The sequence below is a fragment of the Olea europaea genome, unplaced genomic scaffold, assembly GCF_002742605.1.
Source record: "Olea europaea var. sylvestris unplaced genomic scaffold, O_europaea_v1 scaffold1667, whole genome shotgun sequence".
NCBI classification, from domain to species: Eukaryota; Viridiplantae; Streptophyta; class Magnoliopsida; order Lamiales; family Oleaceae; genus Olea; species Olea europaea.
This window is the reverse complement of record NW_019234339.1, coordinates 109,095-124,911: the sequence shown is the minus strand read 5'-3', so window position 1 is coordinate 124,911 and position 15,817 is coordinate 109,095. Positions and strand designations below refer to the sequence as shown.

Here is a 15,817-nt window from a genome sequence, read left to right as displayed (position 1 = left end):
GCTCCCTTGACCAACTCATTAATACGTTCAGCTTGATCTACTTCAATGTTCGGCTATTATTTTGTCAGAGTATGTTTCGGATAAAGTTGTAAAATAACTAAAACTCTGCGCTTTTTGTGTCCACAACTCCTTTATCACCGTTGGGTTATGAAAAGTAGAAAATCACTAAATTAGTGTAAATCTTTATTTTTTGAAAGCAAATTACTGAATTAATGCAATTTAAAATGAGAGAAGTGAAAAGAAAACCGGGGAGTGGGGCGGAGTCGGGCAAGACACGTGCGATGCACATGACAGGTAGAGCGAAACTCATCGTCCGCAAAAATCTTGGATTTAGGTACCCGATTTTATCGCCGTTGTCTTTCAATTCCTCGGATCGCCGTCTGCCGATTTTTTCCCGCTGCCACCATCTCCCACCAGCCAATCACCGTGAAGATCTCTTTACTTCAAGTTCTTCAGATCTAAGGTATTCCTGCGAACGCGCCTGTGATTCTGCGTGTGGATGGGCGTGGGGGGTGGGGGGGTTGAACTGAAAAAGACAGATGAAAAGGGGGGGGGGGGGGGGGTTGAAATGAAAAAGACAGATGAAAAGCTCCTGTAAAGTTGATAAACAATCAAAACGAACATATATAATCAAATGTGTGAACTTCGATTTTCAAAAATAATTAATTCTTGATATAGTTTACATTCTAGGCACTTGCATTGAATTTATTGTTTTGTTTGTTGTTTCCTTAACTTCATAATTGATTGAAAAACTTAAAATTTTAAAAAATAAATAAATCAAAATCCTGTTAGTTTCATGGCCACAATAATTTAGATTACTGTTGTACTTTGAATCACAGTATTCACATATCAGAAGATAGATAACTAGAAGTCCATAAAATTTGCTCCCTCTATACCAATTAAGTTTATATATTTCATCCTACGAACTGAAGTTTATCTAGCTCGGCATAAACATTGTCAAATGTTTGAATAATTAGAATGCTATATTGCCGTTGGAGATGTGACAATATTACTTGCATTAGTTTTGGGGCAAGTGTTGGCATAATGCTGATGTTCCCAAGCAATGATTTTCAATCTGTTTATGCCTGCACAAGATCATGTCTTGGCAGAGCCAAGTGTATTGGAGTTCGCATTAGGTCTTCTATGGTATTTGAAGTACTTTATTTTGGCTTCAGTGATCATTTTTTGGTTGAACGGCTGATTGAAATGTCTCTTTGATGTCATAACTCTTAACTGACAACTATAGATCCGATAGATCATTCATATTTTTCTTTTTTCATAGGATGCCAGTATTCGTGGTGTTTTTCAAGCGCTCCTCAATTTACTTATGTGGGATTGTCCTATTGATACAAAATATTGTTCTTATTCACTTCTCTATTAATTGTGCGTAGGTGACATAAATTTGATTGAATCGCTATTTATTCAAAGTAATGGTTCGGGGGAGAGATGCTTGTTGGGAACACTGTGTCCTCATTGATGCAGCTAAACAGAAGGTTAGATGTAATTATTGTCATCGAGAGTTCAGTGGAGGTGTTTATAGGATAAAATTTCATTTAGCTCAGATCAGAAACAAGGATATAGTTCCATGCTCTGAAGTTCCAGCTGATGTGCGGGACCATGTACAAGTTATATTAAGCAATCCCAAGAGGCAGAGAACTCCTAAAAGACAGAAGGTGGAGCAGGTGGAAAATGGACATCAAAATAGCTCTTCTGCGAGTGGTGGCGCCCTTCCCAATCATGGATCTAGCGAACAGAATGGCAGCGCTTGTCCATCTTTGTTATTTCCACATTCTTCTCCAAGTGCTCCACCCGAACCAGAATTAGAGGATGCTCTAAAGCAAAAACAGGATGACGCAGATAAAAAAGTGGCTGCATTTTTCTTCTATAATTCAATCCCTTTTAATGCTGCTAAATCTACGTATTATCGGGATATGGTGGACGCTATTGCTGAATGTGGAGTCAGTTTTAAAGCACCAACTTTTGAAAAGTTGAGATGTAACCTCTTGGATAAAGTTAAAGGTGATATTCATGATCTGTACCAAAAAATAAGAAATGAATGGAAGGAGACAGGTTGCACAATCTTGTGCAATTGCTGGTCTGATGGTAGGACCAAATCACTTGCAGCTTTTTCCGTTACATGCCCTAAAGGAACGTTGTTTCTGAGGTCCATTGATGTCTCTGGCCATGTTGATGATGCTCATTATTTATTTGGGTTGCTAGAGTCCGCTGTCTTAGAAGTTGGTATTGAAAATGTTGTTCAAGTAATGACAGAAAGTGATTCTAGTTATGCTTATGCAGGAAAGCTTCTTATGGACAAGTATCCTTCATTATTCTGGTCGCCATGTGCTTCATATTGCATTACTAAGATTTTGGAGGATTTCAGTAAACTAGAATGGTTTAGCATGGTCTTGGAAGAGGCAAATACTATCACAAAATTCTTGTACCGTAATGAATGGATTCTTAATATGACGCGAAAGTTTACTGGTGGAATGGAGTTGATTAGACCTAAAATTTCAAGGTATTTAACTAATTTTCTCTCCTTAAGATCCCTCGTAATACAAGAGGACAATTTGAAGCACATGTTCACCCATGCCGAGTGGTTGTCATCCAATTTTAGTAGACGCCCTGATGGCCAACTCATCAAGTCAATGTTGTTTGCAGAACGATTCTGGAACTCTGCACGTGAAGCCGTTAGCATATCTGAACCACTAGTCAAAATCCTCAGGATAGTTGATGGAGACATGCCTGCTATAGGCTATGTGTACGAAGGCCTGGAGAGGGCAAAACTAACAATCAAGACATATTATAAAGGCATTTCAGAGAAGTATGTGCCTATGTGGGATATAATTGATAGCAGATGGAACATACAGCTTCATTCCCCTTTACATGCAGCTGCAGCGTTTCTTAATCCTTCGATTTTCTATAGCCTCAGCTTTAAGGTTGATTCGAGAATGCGGAATGGTTTTCAAGAAGCTATGATGAAAATGGCAATTGATGATAAAGATAGAATAGAAATAACTAAAGAACATCCGGTGTACATAAATGCTCATGGTGCTCTGGGGACTGAATTTGCGGTGAAGGGGAGAACATTAAATGCCCCAGGTATGCTTTAAATCAAAAGAATCTTCATAATCAGATATTCTCATATTTTGTGACGTTAGTTCTAGAAGGAAGGTCCCAAAGAAAAGGCCCAGAAGGTAGCTGTTACCATTTCATTAAGTATGAATAGGATTTGCATTAGGAGGCTGCTTGAATTATATCAATCAGATCAACCCAGTAATGTTAAAATGCCCAAAAGAAGCTTAATAAGTCATTTCCCAATTGCTAGTTTAGTGTTACTGTCTTGCAGAAGTAATGTATTGGATATGGACTTGTTTAACAATAATTGATTATGTTCAAGATTTTGATTGGATTGAGGAAACGTGCTTTAAATGTTATTTTACATTTGTAGTTAGTTTCACTGTCTCCATAAATATTGTGGAAAAGGTGTTGAATACGTGGTTTCATTCTACCACTAGTCCATTGGAAGTTGTTGGGACTTCGTAATCTTTGACTTCAATCACAATGTATGTTGACATTTCTGCATTTTGTATCCTTAGGTGACTGGTGGGCAGCATATGGGTATGAAATCCCAACATTGCAGAGATCTGCAGTACGGATACTAAGCCAACCTTGTAGTTCTCACTGGTGTAGATGGAATTGGAGCACTTTTGAATTCATTCATAGTAAGAGACGCAGCAGAGCAGAGCTTGATAAACTAAATGATCTGGTGTTTGTCCATTGCAATCTCTGGTTACAAGCAATTGTCAAGACTAGAAATATGCAATATAAGTCAATCAATTTTGATCAAATAGATGTGATTTCAGAATGGCCCACTGAATCTGAGACTTCATCCCCTCTCTTGGATGATTCGTGGCTGGACAATCTACCTTCCGAGTGCGGCCCTAGCTATTGAGTTTGTACACTTAAAAGAGATGATATGCTGCCATAGGAAATACCTTACAGTAAGTTAAAATTACGTTACCAATTTAGACTTGTAACATTTTCCAATCAATAACGTTGATATTTCTCAATACAAGGCTTTGAATCCCATGTTGTGGGAAATGGAGGATCCCTACTCGCAAAGGATCCAGTCCCTGTTCCAAATTATCTGCGCTTTATGACTCAGTGTTGCATGATTCTTTAAATACCTGTTCATGTTTTACTTGTAATGTAATTATGATGGTTTTTGCATTCATTTTGGTCAAGCCTCTTTAAGTCTTCCTTAGTAACGGGCTCCAAGTGTAAGTATTATGACTCGCTATTTTAAGTTTCACATTATTCAGACTTTGGTGATAGTTGTTATTGATGAAACGATGTCAAATCAAAATTGATTCTTCAGCAACTTGTAAAATTGTAACTTGCAAATAAGGTACTTTATCTTTCCCTTTCTAGAACTTTCTGACCATGATATATGATCAGAAGTAATATGGAAGACAGGCACATTTAACTGTGCGAGATCTAATATGGTTTTTTTCAAAGATTATCCTTTGTTTAGTTTAGATAGAAATCAGATTTTTAGTAGATTTTGATACAAGTTGATGAAAAAGTTGTGAATCTCATAATATGTATAGTTAAAATTAATTATTGAATTAATTTTGATCAGATTATTTTAGCTGAACCAAACTAGGACTTAATGTTCCAAATGATTGCATGTGCTACTAGTATCACTTACTATAAGTAATACATCACTATTGATGCTAAGCTCTATCGATGATACTGTGTCACCATGTCCCTGTGGATCTTGCACTGGCTATGTGAATCTGCTGGCTGAAACGAAATTTGTGTTTCGTGGTTTGGTTTGGAAATAAAGTGAAAGTAGTAATTTACTATGGGTATATTTTCCTCTTGACAGTTCTCCAAGTTTCCAGCTACCCTTTCTGGAAGTTCATAGAATTTTGTCTTCGAAAATGAGTGACATCTTTCCCTTCTCTAGTATTCATAATTTCCAATAAAAGCATCTTTGAATTCTTTAAGCTCCTTGCATTTAGAACTGAAAACTGTTCCGAATGGGTATGGCTATCCAAATATTATACTGAATTGCTTAATATGTATAGAATGTAGTATTACCGACTTTTCTGTTCTTTCTCTAGGCGACGTAGTACTAGGCTTCTTTAATGGCTTTTACATATTTACTAATGTTTTCTCAAGTTAGGATGTTCCTTTAGTTTAACTTGGGTGGATAAAGTAAGTGCTATATGGTTCCAGAATGTGTAAAATCCCATATGAGATGTATTATTAGAGAATTTGGCTCAGTTTATCCAAGTTCAAGTGTCATTTCTTGGTTGACATTTGAACTCATATAGGTGTTGACCTTGCTAATTGGACTCTGCACGTGGCTAACGGATAACCATTCCACATAATCCTTCCTGTGCACAACAACGTAGGGTCAGAAGCACACAGTCGAAACCAACAAGAGTGGTGGCGGCCGCATACACTCCGACGGTTAAGTCAGTGTTGGGTGATTAGAACAGTGCTCAAGTTGTGCAAGAGAGTGGGGAAGAGAAATGGAGAATATATATTTCTTAGTATAGAGAGCTAAGTTGTAAGAGTTTCATTACATTTGTCTCTTACTAAACCTTGGTTATTTATAGATTTAGAGCACTATTGGATGTGGAACACGTGTATGTATCTGACGGTGTAAGGCGTCCGCTCATAGACGTCGATCAGCCTCGTCTAGAGTGGGCGGGCAATTAGTTCTTTTGAGTTAAGTTGACGTAAAGTCGATATGCCACATCAACTAGACTTATGGAGACGTTACATCAATTAATCCTTGGAAGCAGAAAGGATCCTGACAGATATCTTTCTAAAAGTGGCGGCGGAGGGATCTGTTAAGGGAGCACCTCGGAGTGCTCAGCGCTTCGGAGTCAAGGGGCACTTCGGTTGCTTCAATGGATCTACTCTTCGCCTCGCAACGCATCATGTTGAGGTCGTCAGAAGTTGACATTACTTCGGAACCACTTCAGATGGACGCGTGACACTTCGAGGGAATGGTGTGCCTGATGTTCCGAAATGGTTTAGTTAGGGGTGTAACGATATTCCAAAATGGTTTAGTTAGGGGTGTAACGATATGCATTCACTAAACTATACTCGGAAGGCTAGACAATGAAACACTTTTCTTAATTTTAAATGAATTAAGCTACTTGTACACTTTCTTTGACAGAAAGGATGACAAATGAAAAGTTTCTTGTTGATGTGGAGTTTGTAGGAATTATTTAAAAAAAAAAAAAAAAAAGAAGCTGAAATGTTCATAAATATTTCATCTGTCATCTAGTCTATCAATCGAGATGTACAAGTGGCAAGGTTCATTTTTAGTTGCCCATGAGTTGGTTTTTCTAGGCTTAGACAAAACTCTCGATCCGAACCGATCGAACCGAACCATACCTAACCCGAGTCGAGCGATTCTTTTTAAGTTAAATATCCAATCGAGTATCTGAAACAAAAATAGACCAGTTTGGTTTGGTTTGGTTCTAAGAATCGAAGAACCAAATAAAAATCGAATCTTTTTAATTTTTTTAATTTATCTATTTTAAATAAGTCAAAAATATTTTTTTTCTAAATAAATTTGCTAACTAATAACCAAAAAATATGATTTTGTTATTTCTAATTTTCAGTCCAAGCCTAACTTAATCAAATTAACTTTAATTTTCTCAAAATCTATTATTCTATTGTAGTGTAATTTCTATCGTTCTGCAGAAATCAAATTGAAGTTCGACTACTTTCTCTTAATTATTGCAAGCTCACTATATTCTTCTTCCTGTAATTTTAACAATCAAATATATGAAAAACTCAACAAAAATTCAAAAAATACATAAGATTAGATTACGTTATTTTGAAAGAGCTAAAATTGAACATGACATTGGTTGAATTAACGAAACTTTGTAAATATTAAAAAAGTTAATTATGGTATGGAACTCGGGAATTGAATGGAATCGAATCCAAATGGTTTCTTAATTAAGTTTGGACCCAACAGTTTCACTTACTAAACACCCGAAAATTTCGGGTCTAATTCAATTCTCTTTAGAATAAAATCGAATCGGACGATGTTCAATCCTAGATTTTTTTGTCAAGAGCACGATGGTATTGGTTGGTTCAAAGATTAAATAGCAGCCTCTAGATGTATGTGGTTGATTTTCTGGTTAGCAAGTACTATGATTTTTTCTTGATTTACCAATACATGGTTTGGCCTACAGCCTACTTTACATTTCATTGTCCATATTGAGCAAGTACTATTTATTTAATTTTCGTCTTCATTACGTCCTCTCACTTGTTATTATTTTATTTCCGTTTTCAAAACGAGATTTAGTGTAGGGGATTTTTAGTTTCACTTTTTAGTTTTTACCCTCTTATAAGGCACTACTGCCACTACAGATGCGAGGTTCTAATACATGCAGAATGTCGACTCACAATTTTATGAATATATAAAAAGTAAATAACAAATTGACAAAATATAACATTTTATAATTAATAGATTGATTATGTTGAGCCATACCTGTTCCTCCATCGCGGATCAAACCTAAACAAATATAGTCGATATAACCTGCTTAGACAAAGACTTGACAATATCCATACAAATATCTTGGACATTAAAAGAATGTGGATTGACCCGACCATAAGGCATATTATGCGTGAAAGTTAACCTAATCGAGATTATTAATCGATTTAGATAATGTTTTGACCATAGAACATGCAAAGCAGAATTAAAAGTAACAAGTCACTTTTTAATTGTTTCTAAATTATTATTCAATCAAATCAATTTTTCCTATGTTGAATTACCACAATTTGTAATGCAAAAGCAGTAAAGAACTCCAAATTGATAATAGAGAAAACCCTTCACAAGGGATCAAAAACTTCATGCACTTTTTCAGTCAATAATCCACTATAAACGACACAACTTATAGTATGGTCTAGACCCAACTAACTCTTAATCCCCTCTTTTTTTTTTTTTTTTTTTCCTGTAGTCACCCTTGATCCTATTGGACTGCATGCTTTTTACACTAGATCTCGACTATTGAAATATCACCTTGGCCCTACTAAACTGCCGGCTCCTCACACCAAGCATCGTTTATCTTCGATGGATTAGGTGGTTTGGTGTTTAATCAAAAGCCTCCTATTTTTTGATGTCGTGATTTAATATGGAACAATATGACTTGATCAACAAAATATGTTTTAGAAGAATTCAGGGATCAAGTAATATGTGGTGGTTGAATCTTGGAATCAATGGATGTTTTGGATCATCAAAGAATTTATCTCTATGGAATAAATCTAATTCAACGCGCTATAGGACATACATGGGGTTCAATATATATATATATGGAAAAGTGTTTAGGATGAAAATAGATTTAAAAAATCAGTGTTCTATACAAATAGAGATTTTTGAACGTCGATCGTTGCTCGAGCGCTAGTGTGGCACACCTGTTGCACGAGCGCTAGTCCAGCGCTAAGTGGGTGATAGATGTTTTGATTTTGATGCTCGAGCATTGGCTAGGTTGCTTGCTAGTGGAAATGAGTCCTTCTCGATAACAACTTCTTCAAGTCTGAATCTTGATCTTCTTCTTATATTTCTTTGATTTCTTTTTGGACTCTATCAACCCCAAACAATACTTACCATATTTTGGACTATTCTAAACCTATTTTGACTTTGACTATAATATGATTAAATCCTAATACAACTCTAATAAATTATGCACGCAATAGATAGAATTTTTTTTAGTTAATTTAAAGAAAAAATATAAAAAAAAAAATGCCTGAGTTAGATAGCTTGAACGTGTCACAGTTTTAGAGAGTCATCCCTAATACATCGTATCTTCTTAATCGAATTAATCTACATATGACACAATTTGGCCTAACCTTATTGTAAGGATTGTTTGGTGTAGATTTTTGGAAATAAGTTTCATGAAAAGTAATATTTTTGAAAAAATGTACGGTTAAAAAATAAGAATTTTTTTTGGATCTTTATACAAAGTTATTTTATAAAAAAATTGTGTGATTGAAAAATCAATTTAGGAGAAAATTGAGTCATAAAAAGAGTTATCCGCCCCGCCATTAGTATGAGTGGCCCCATTTCGCCTTACCAACCCCAGGGTAACTATGAATACAAGCCTACATCGTTTGAAAGGAAGGAGAGAGCTCAGAAGGCAAAGGAAGTTTCCTTTTAAGTCAAAAAGCTTGTTGTTTTATTGATTGAGCACTTGGCGGGGCAAGTAGGGGCATAAGCATCGCCTCTCAATCCAATGTGTGTTTTTTGGCCTCCCCAAGAAAAAGCACAGAAAGCGGAGCCGTTGGGAGTTGAAGACGTTTTGAGGAGTGCGATCACACTCGAGGTTCGGTACGAAATCATAAATAAGCTCTACCAAGGATTGCCAATACATTCAAGGTAATTACGTATTTACAAAACACTGTTTCAATTCATTCTAGTATTGGAACTTACTCGACTAGCGAAGTGGAACTAGAAAAAGTTAAGACTCAGAGGTTGGGGAAGAAGTTTCAGTTCACCTCCGGTATACCCTATGAGCCCTCATTTCTCTCTAGTTTTAGCCTGGAGCTATGTTGCTCTAATTGACGTGTTTGTGAATCTGATTCTTCTTGCCAATTTTCTGATAGGATTTGGCATTCTCTATTTGACAAGTCTAACGTGCCAAATTCTAGAGAATTTGTACCACGTGGGGGCTTAGATATATATTTGGATCATGCTACACGAACATAGCCGTTGACACTTTGGATGACCGAACACACACGTTGGGGGTCGACAATATTTAATTCACGCGGGTCCATGCACTTTGTGAGGGTTGGTCAATTAGGTGGGCAATTTTCTTCTAGCAACATGACTTTATTCTAGATATTTTTCTTCTTAATACAGGAAAACACAGCTATTAAAAATTAGATGCATAGATGACAATATTCTATTAATAGAGAAATTTAGGATGTGGAAGGCTCTTTACCACATAATTTATTGAATATGTTTTATCTATCTTTACATTTTTTATTTTTTGGTAAATTCAAGCTATCGTAAAGCTAGAGTGTTTACTCATTAAAAAAAATAATAAAAAAAAAGATGGAAATATACAAACTTACATAACACATTTATTTAATGAAAAGTAAATTTATAATTTAACTTATCTCATAACACCAGAGTTAAAGAGTACAATAACTAAATTTCACGTGACATCGTCATGCTTCTCATAGTAGGCGGTCATCGGAAAAGATAGATTGTATTTTTTTTTTTTAAAGTAGATTGTATATTCATTTCTCTCAATTTTTCAAGAGTTTTTTTCTCTCTGAGCTTTTAATACTTTCAAGCACTAACAAAACAGAAAGAAAGAGAAATATCTAACTCCCTTATTCAGTCAATAGTACACAACACATTTGATATCCACTACTAGCGAATATCATGTTGAACTCATACCTATTTATTCGAGGTCAAAATCTTTTTTTTTTTTTTAATTGGATCATGAGAGAGTTTTTGCTTTCTGCAATAGACTACTTATAGGAGATTGATGAGCGATTTTAGTATTTTTCAAGAGTTTTTCCTCTATGAATTTTTAGTATTTTCGAATCTAATATTTGGTACAAGAGAGAGAGATCTTTTTTTCTCCTTTCAAATTGGATCACGAGAGAGTTTTTGCATTCTGGATTTAACGATCTTCATTATTGATGTTTCTACTTTTGTGACATTTATCCAAAACAATTTGTTTTGTACGCAAAGGAATTATGCGCTAACATCAATGTTAGTTTGTCATAATTTGTACTAATCTTAGTTACTTCCATGTCTGAGCCTATCAGAGACCTCTAATCATGTTTCTTATCAAGTTTTAAAATACTGCATATTCCTTAGTTAATGTAAGCTTCAACTATCGAGACGTTCTTTTGTTCGAGCAGTCCTCGACTCCAAGTGTTAATGTCCATTCAATGACGTGCACTGGTTAACCATAGAGTTTTGAACAATTCCGATTACTAAAAGAGTACAATAATAATTAACTCGAAGAATTCCATACACCAAAGTTGCAGTATCTTTGCACAGGAAACACTCCGTCGTCATCCTCCAATGGTCCATGAATTTCAAGCCAAACTTGCGTTAGGGTTCTCATGGATTTTGAAGAATCAATTGAAATTTAAGCCAGGGAGACTTTTGAACGATGACACCGGAAAATGGGATTAATTAAGAACCAATTTTGAATTTTATATTTGGTTTAGGGGGAAGGATACTTCCCGGCCTTCAGCTAGCAAAGAAGATGGTAATCCACAGGAGCTTCGCACCTGCATCCATTTGATTGGAAACTACTGGAAAACTCCGAGAACTTATGGAATTTTTGACCAAGGCATCAGAATTATGTGCTACTCATCCAACCTTTGTTGACAATTTCACACTTAACAGCATTACATCCATCCATTTTAAAAACAATTTTTTAAATCACCAGCCCGGATTTTGACAACACCAAGGTTGTCAATATGGGTTGTACAAATAGCTTAATTGAAGAAACCATTTTAACATCTACCACAACCTTTGGACTGGTGAGATTTGGTTGATAATATCTAAGAGCATAAAAACAACAAATTAACAGCTAAGAGCTTCATTTGAGGAAGGGAATGACATTAAACTTTTATAATTCAAGTAAACATAGCTTTCATTACTATCCCTCTCAAGAAAAGGAACTACCAAATCTCTCAACTCTTCTAATCTTTCACACAACATCAAGTTTTTAGATCATTTTGGGAGTAAAACATCAGCCCAGCCCCAAAGATTTAATTTCTATGCATTATGCAACCTGCAATCGCTCTATTCACTACAGAATTTGAATCATCGTATCCGACCCAGCGGAACAAAATGCNATTTCTATGCATTATGCAACCTGCAATCGCTCTATTCACTACAGAATTTGAATCATCGTATCCGACCCAGCGGAACAAAATGCTTGTTCTCAGGCTGAAGCAGCCGCTTTGCAAACTGGAAGCTCTTTCTCAACATATGGTGCAACCCTAAGAACAGGGTTTCTCTCAAAGAAATTCACTGGTTTGAGGTCAAAGCTTGACGAGACTGTGGGCATAATGGGGTAGTCCTCTTGGCATGGGACATGATGAAAGCCTAAAGTATACCACAAAACAATGTCCCTGTTTTCAATCGGTCGATCCCTGAAAATTTCAATACAATTTTTACGACCATTAGAGAATTAAAAGAGTACGTATTAAGAAGTTGAGTAATGTAACTTTGGCTGGAGATCATTACCTGTCAGACCAAACTTGAAGGGTGTCGTCACCATGACTCTGATAGGCAAACAAGCCTCCTGACCATTGCTCCGACTTGTTATACTGTGTAACCCAAATTTGGTTATTAGTGAATGAACTTCTCTTCTGTGGAGGATCTTCAGGATCCAGCAAACTAGCAGCTGTGCCAGCAGGAACCACCTTATAGCCAACGGGATTGCCCACTTTTGATTTCTTGTTCGGATTAACCACATGAAATTCAGATGGATTGTACAACGACAACTTAATTTGTGCGTCTTTCTCAGTCTTAGCCACTTCCTTGTTAACCTTCATGTAGCTCTTCCTAGGTGATTTCCCATTGGTGTATTCTCTTTGGAGGTGAACATTTACAAAAGAATTGTCTATGCCATCAATATCCATGTCGAGGTAGAAATTGATGTAGTGATCGTGCACAACTCCAATTATGTTTTCTGATAAAAGGGTGCCATAGAGTTCTTCTCCATTTACTTGGTTCATGTTTGCATAAGAGGTGCCCTTCACAATCACTATGCCAGTGAGTGAAACCTGGATAGTTATTAGCATATTAAAATTATATAAGAACTTTAGGCTAAAACCAACCTGTAAACTAAACGAAATCAATTATTTCTTGATTAATGAATGCTTCTTGACAAATTAAAATTGTGTTGTTTTGACAATCAATTTAAGGTCGAGACTCATTCTGTGGCTTCATTAGATAGTTTGTTAAAGACGCTTAAACGTTTCTATATTCAGTTCACAGTTTCTAACAATAGTGATGCAAGTAATAATGCAATGAAATGCACAAAAACTTATTTTCACTAACCTTAACATGGATTAATCCATCAGCATGGAATTCCCAGTCAATAATATAATCATAGTTAGCTAGTGATGCTACCATCCTTGCAACTAATGAGACTTTTGGTCTTGCCTCTCGAATCTGTGCAAAAAAATTTATCAGACGTAATCAGAATAGTGCAACAAAAAAATTTTTAGATAGGACAACTGAACAGGAAAATTAAAATTTTACGAAAAATCCTGTTTGGCCAGGGTTAAATCCCAGCCAAACAACAGGGCACCCATGTAGCGCCCCCCCATTGGAGGGGCAGCTGTTCGCCCAGTTTTTTGGCCGGGATTTCACCCTGGCCAAAAAGTACGGCTCAAATTTTACCTCCTGGTCTACTATTGGGGTCTCAGTGTGACGCCAGGCAGCATCACCAGAGTAGCGCTCAAACAGACAGATCATGTTAGACCTGACATATGGTGTGCCATCAGCTGCAGCAAAGATGGCATCCATGTACTTGGCATTTCTTGGGCAATCATTCAGCGGGTCGAGGGCAAGGGATAGGAGCCCAAACCCATATTCACCGGCATCCATATAAGTCTTGAAGTACCATGCCTCCTCAGGGTCCATGTATGGTACAAATAGTTCAGATGAGAATCCCTTGTACATCACATTCCTCATGTCTCCAGTCTCAGCATCCCGAACCCTAGCCCGAGAAATCATAACTCCGGCCCTTGGATCGGGTTTCAAGTGAAATTCCCAGTTTGCCCATTTTACCAAATGCTCATCTTCTATAACAAAGTTTGGACCATTTGGTTGCTCCATTGATACGGGGTTGGGAAGCTTAAATATTGGAGAATTTTCAGCCGAAAGACGATAGTCTGTCCCGGCTGCTTTCGGGATTGGAATGTGTTTGCCTTTGTCAACAATCTCAAGGACTTCATCAGTGTCCAAGTCCACAATGACAATGATCCCTTCAATAGGCCTCATATAGAAGTTAGCAGTGCCTTCAGTGTTGAAACATTCTAACTTAACTATTCTTCTTCCTTCCTCAAACTTACCTGAAGAAGAATTCACACAAAAACAGAATTACTTAATTTAAGCCTATTTCATTGCATAATACTACAATTAAAAACAATTTATAAACCTGTTTTGACATGTTTAATAGGTTAAACAGCCAGTACATCACTCTTTTCTACTCATATTCAACTACAATCCAACATATCAAATATATCTTAATACCCATATCTTCCACAGAGATGTAAGATCTGAATAGATAACTTAAAGGGACATCAATAACTGAATGAAAGCAGTAAAATGTAAACTTTAACTTAAAAATAACTTTTAGGGGGAATATTTATCTTCTAAAGAGATGTAAGATCTCAATAGATGCATAAACTTACAGGGTCATTAAAAATTGAAGAAAAGCAGTAAAAAGTAAATTTTAACTTAAAAGTAACTTTGAGGGTGTTCTCAACTCGGAGTTTAAAGGATTTTAACACTCCTTGTAAACTTAGACAAGCAATTCTTCAGAAGGTTTAACAGTAAAAATAAATAAAAACCCATACCGAACCAGCCGGACGAAAAAGGCAAGCATGCAACATTATTGGGGTCAACTCCACGAGCAATAACCGATCGATTGAAATCTGAACGAGAAAATGGTGCCCAGATTACTGTTTGCATATCCTCCAAGGAGACATATGGATACCCAGAGATATGGCTAGTAACCTGTTGCACTACCTCGCCGGTCTCAATATCCACCGTGAATATATACGACTTCCCGGCGGCGCGTGCAATCACAGACGCCTTCCGTGGAGGAAGATCGTCACCCTTTTTCCACTTCAGCACCACCTCCTTATCAGGCTCCTCAAGGACCAGGGAGTGAACTGAATAAACCGTGTCCTTGTAAAGGGACTTAATCACTTTCTGAACCTTGTTCATTTCCTGTATGGTTAAAGGGTCCAGTGGGTGGTGGGGCACATCCACCGTGTGGTCATGACGGAGGGCGGTGGTGGACTGGTGGAGGAAATTTGGTTTCTTCCCCAAGATACGATTCTTCGAAATACACCATGGTGAATTAGTGGTGCACTCCAACAACTCCGGCTTGTTCGCCAGTTGATTTGGTAGATTATACACAGCGAAAATCAAAAGAAGAACTGCACTGAAAATGAAGAACAAGCACCTGCGGAAATTTTTCCCTTCCATTTTCTCACTGTCTTTTAGGTAGCTTCAAGTGTGTGTATAGCTGTATATCTCTCTATATATACATACAATCCGGTCGGTGGGTGAAAAATGAAAATGGTGAACACATGATTGTATGAAGATGTAGAAAATCCTGGATAGCATAGCACACTGGAATTTTTTATTTATTTATTTATTTTAGAAATTTCAGACAATTATGAAATTGTGGTGGGTGCGCATCTCGTAGTTCATGATTTTAGTGAAATTATTTGGCCCCCATTTTGAGGTAACGTAAATGGGTGGAATAGTATTTTTTTGAAAAATGAGTGGTTGAAAAAGAAGGATAAATTTTCGATTTATATATAATATTATTTTATGGAAGATTATGTGGTTAAAAATAGGAGAGAGAAAAATGAAATGTAATGAAATGAAAATTAATGAAGGTCAAACGGTATTCAACATCGAATCCAACGAAATTTAGGCAGTTTTGTATTTCTCAAAGTTATTATTTATGGTGTTTTACAAAAGTGTAGTGAAAATTATTGATGAATGGTTGAATTAATAAAAATATTTTTTAATTTCATTGAACCATTAATT

General features: G+C 36.5%; 2 protein-coding genes across 3 annotated transcripts; one reads left to right on the top strand and one right to left on the bottom strand.

Annotated features, from left to right (window-relative positions):
* Window positions 1-261: 261 nt before the first annotated feature.
* LOC111377528 lies at window positions 262-4,187 on the top strand. The gene is made up of 3 exons (XM_023000655.1): window positions 262-463; window positions 1,392-3,102; window positions 3,600-4,187. Exons 2-3 carry the CDS (start codon window positions 1,431-1,433, stop codon window positions 3,953-3,955), a joined length of 2,028 nt encoding a protein of 675 aa, XP_022856423.1. The 5' UTR covers window positions 262-463; window positions 1,392-1,430; the 3' UTR covers window positions 3,956-4,187.
* A 7,393-nt stretch (window positions 4,188-11,580) lies between these two features.
* On the bottom strand, window positions 11,581-15,405 carry LOC111377527 (primary amine oxidase-like). Of its 2 annotated transcripts, none has more exons than XM_023000654.1 (6): window positions 14,608-15,405; window positions 13,427-14,100; window positions 13,082-13,195; window positions 12,263-12,804; window positions 11,935-12,168; window positions 11,581-11,850 (listed from the first exon to the last, which is right to left on the bottom strand). In XM_023000654.1, the coding sequence occupies exons 1-5, from the start codon at window positions 15,242-15,244 to the stop codon at window positions 11,958-11,960; spliced, it is 2,178 nt and encodes a 725-aa protein (XP_022856422.1). In that variant the 5' UTR covers window positions 15,245-15,405; the 3' UTR covers window positions 11,581-11,850; window positions 11,935-11,957. The 2 variants fall into 2 exon arrangements, with proteins under 2 accessions (XP_022856422.1, XP_022856421.1); XM_023000653.1 differs by having other exon boundaries at window positions 11,581-11,863; window positions 11,948-12,168.
* Window positions 15,406-15,817: the final 412 nt, after the last annotated feature.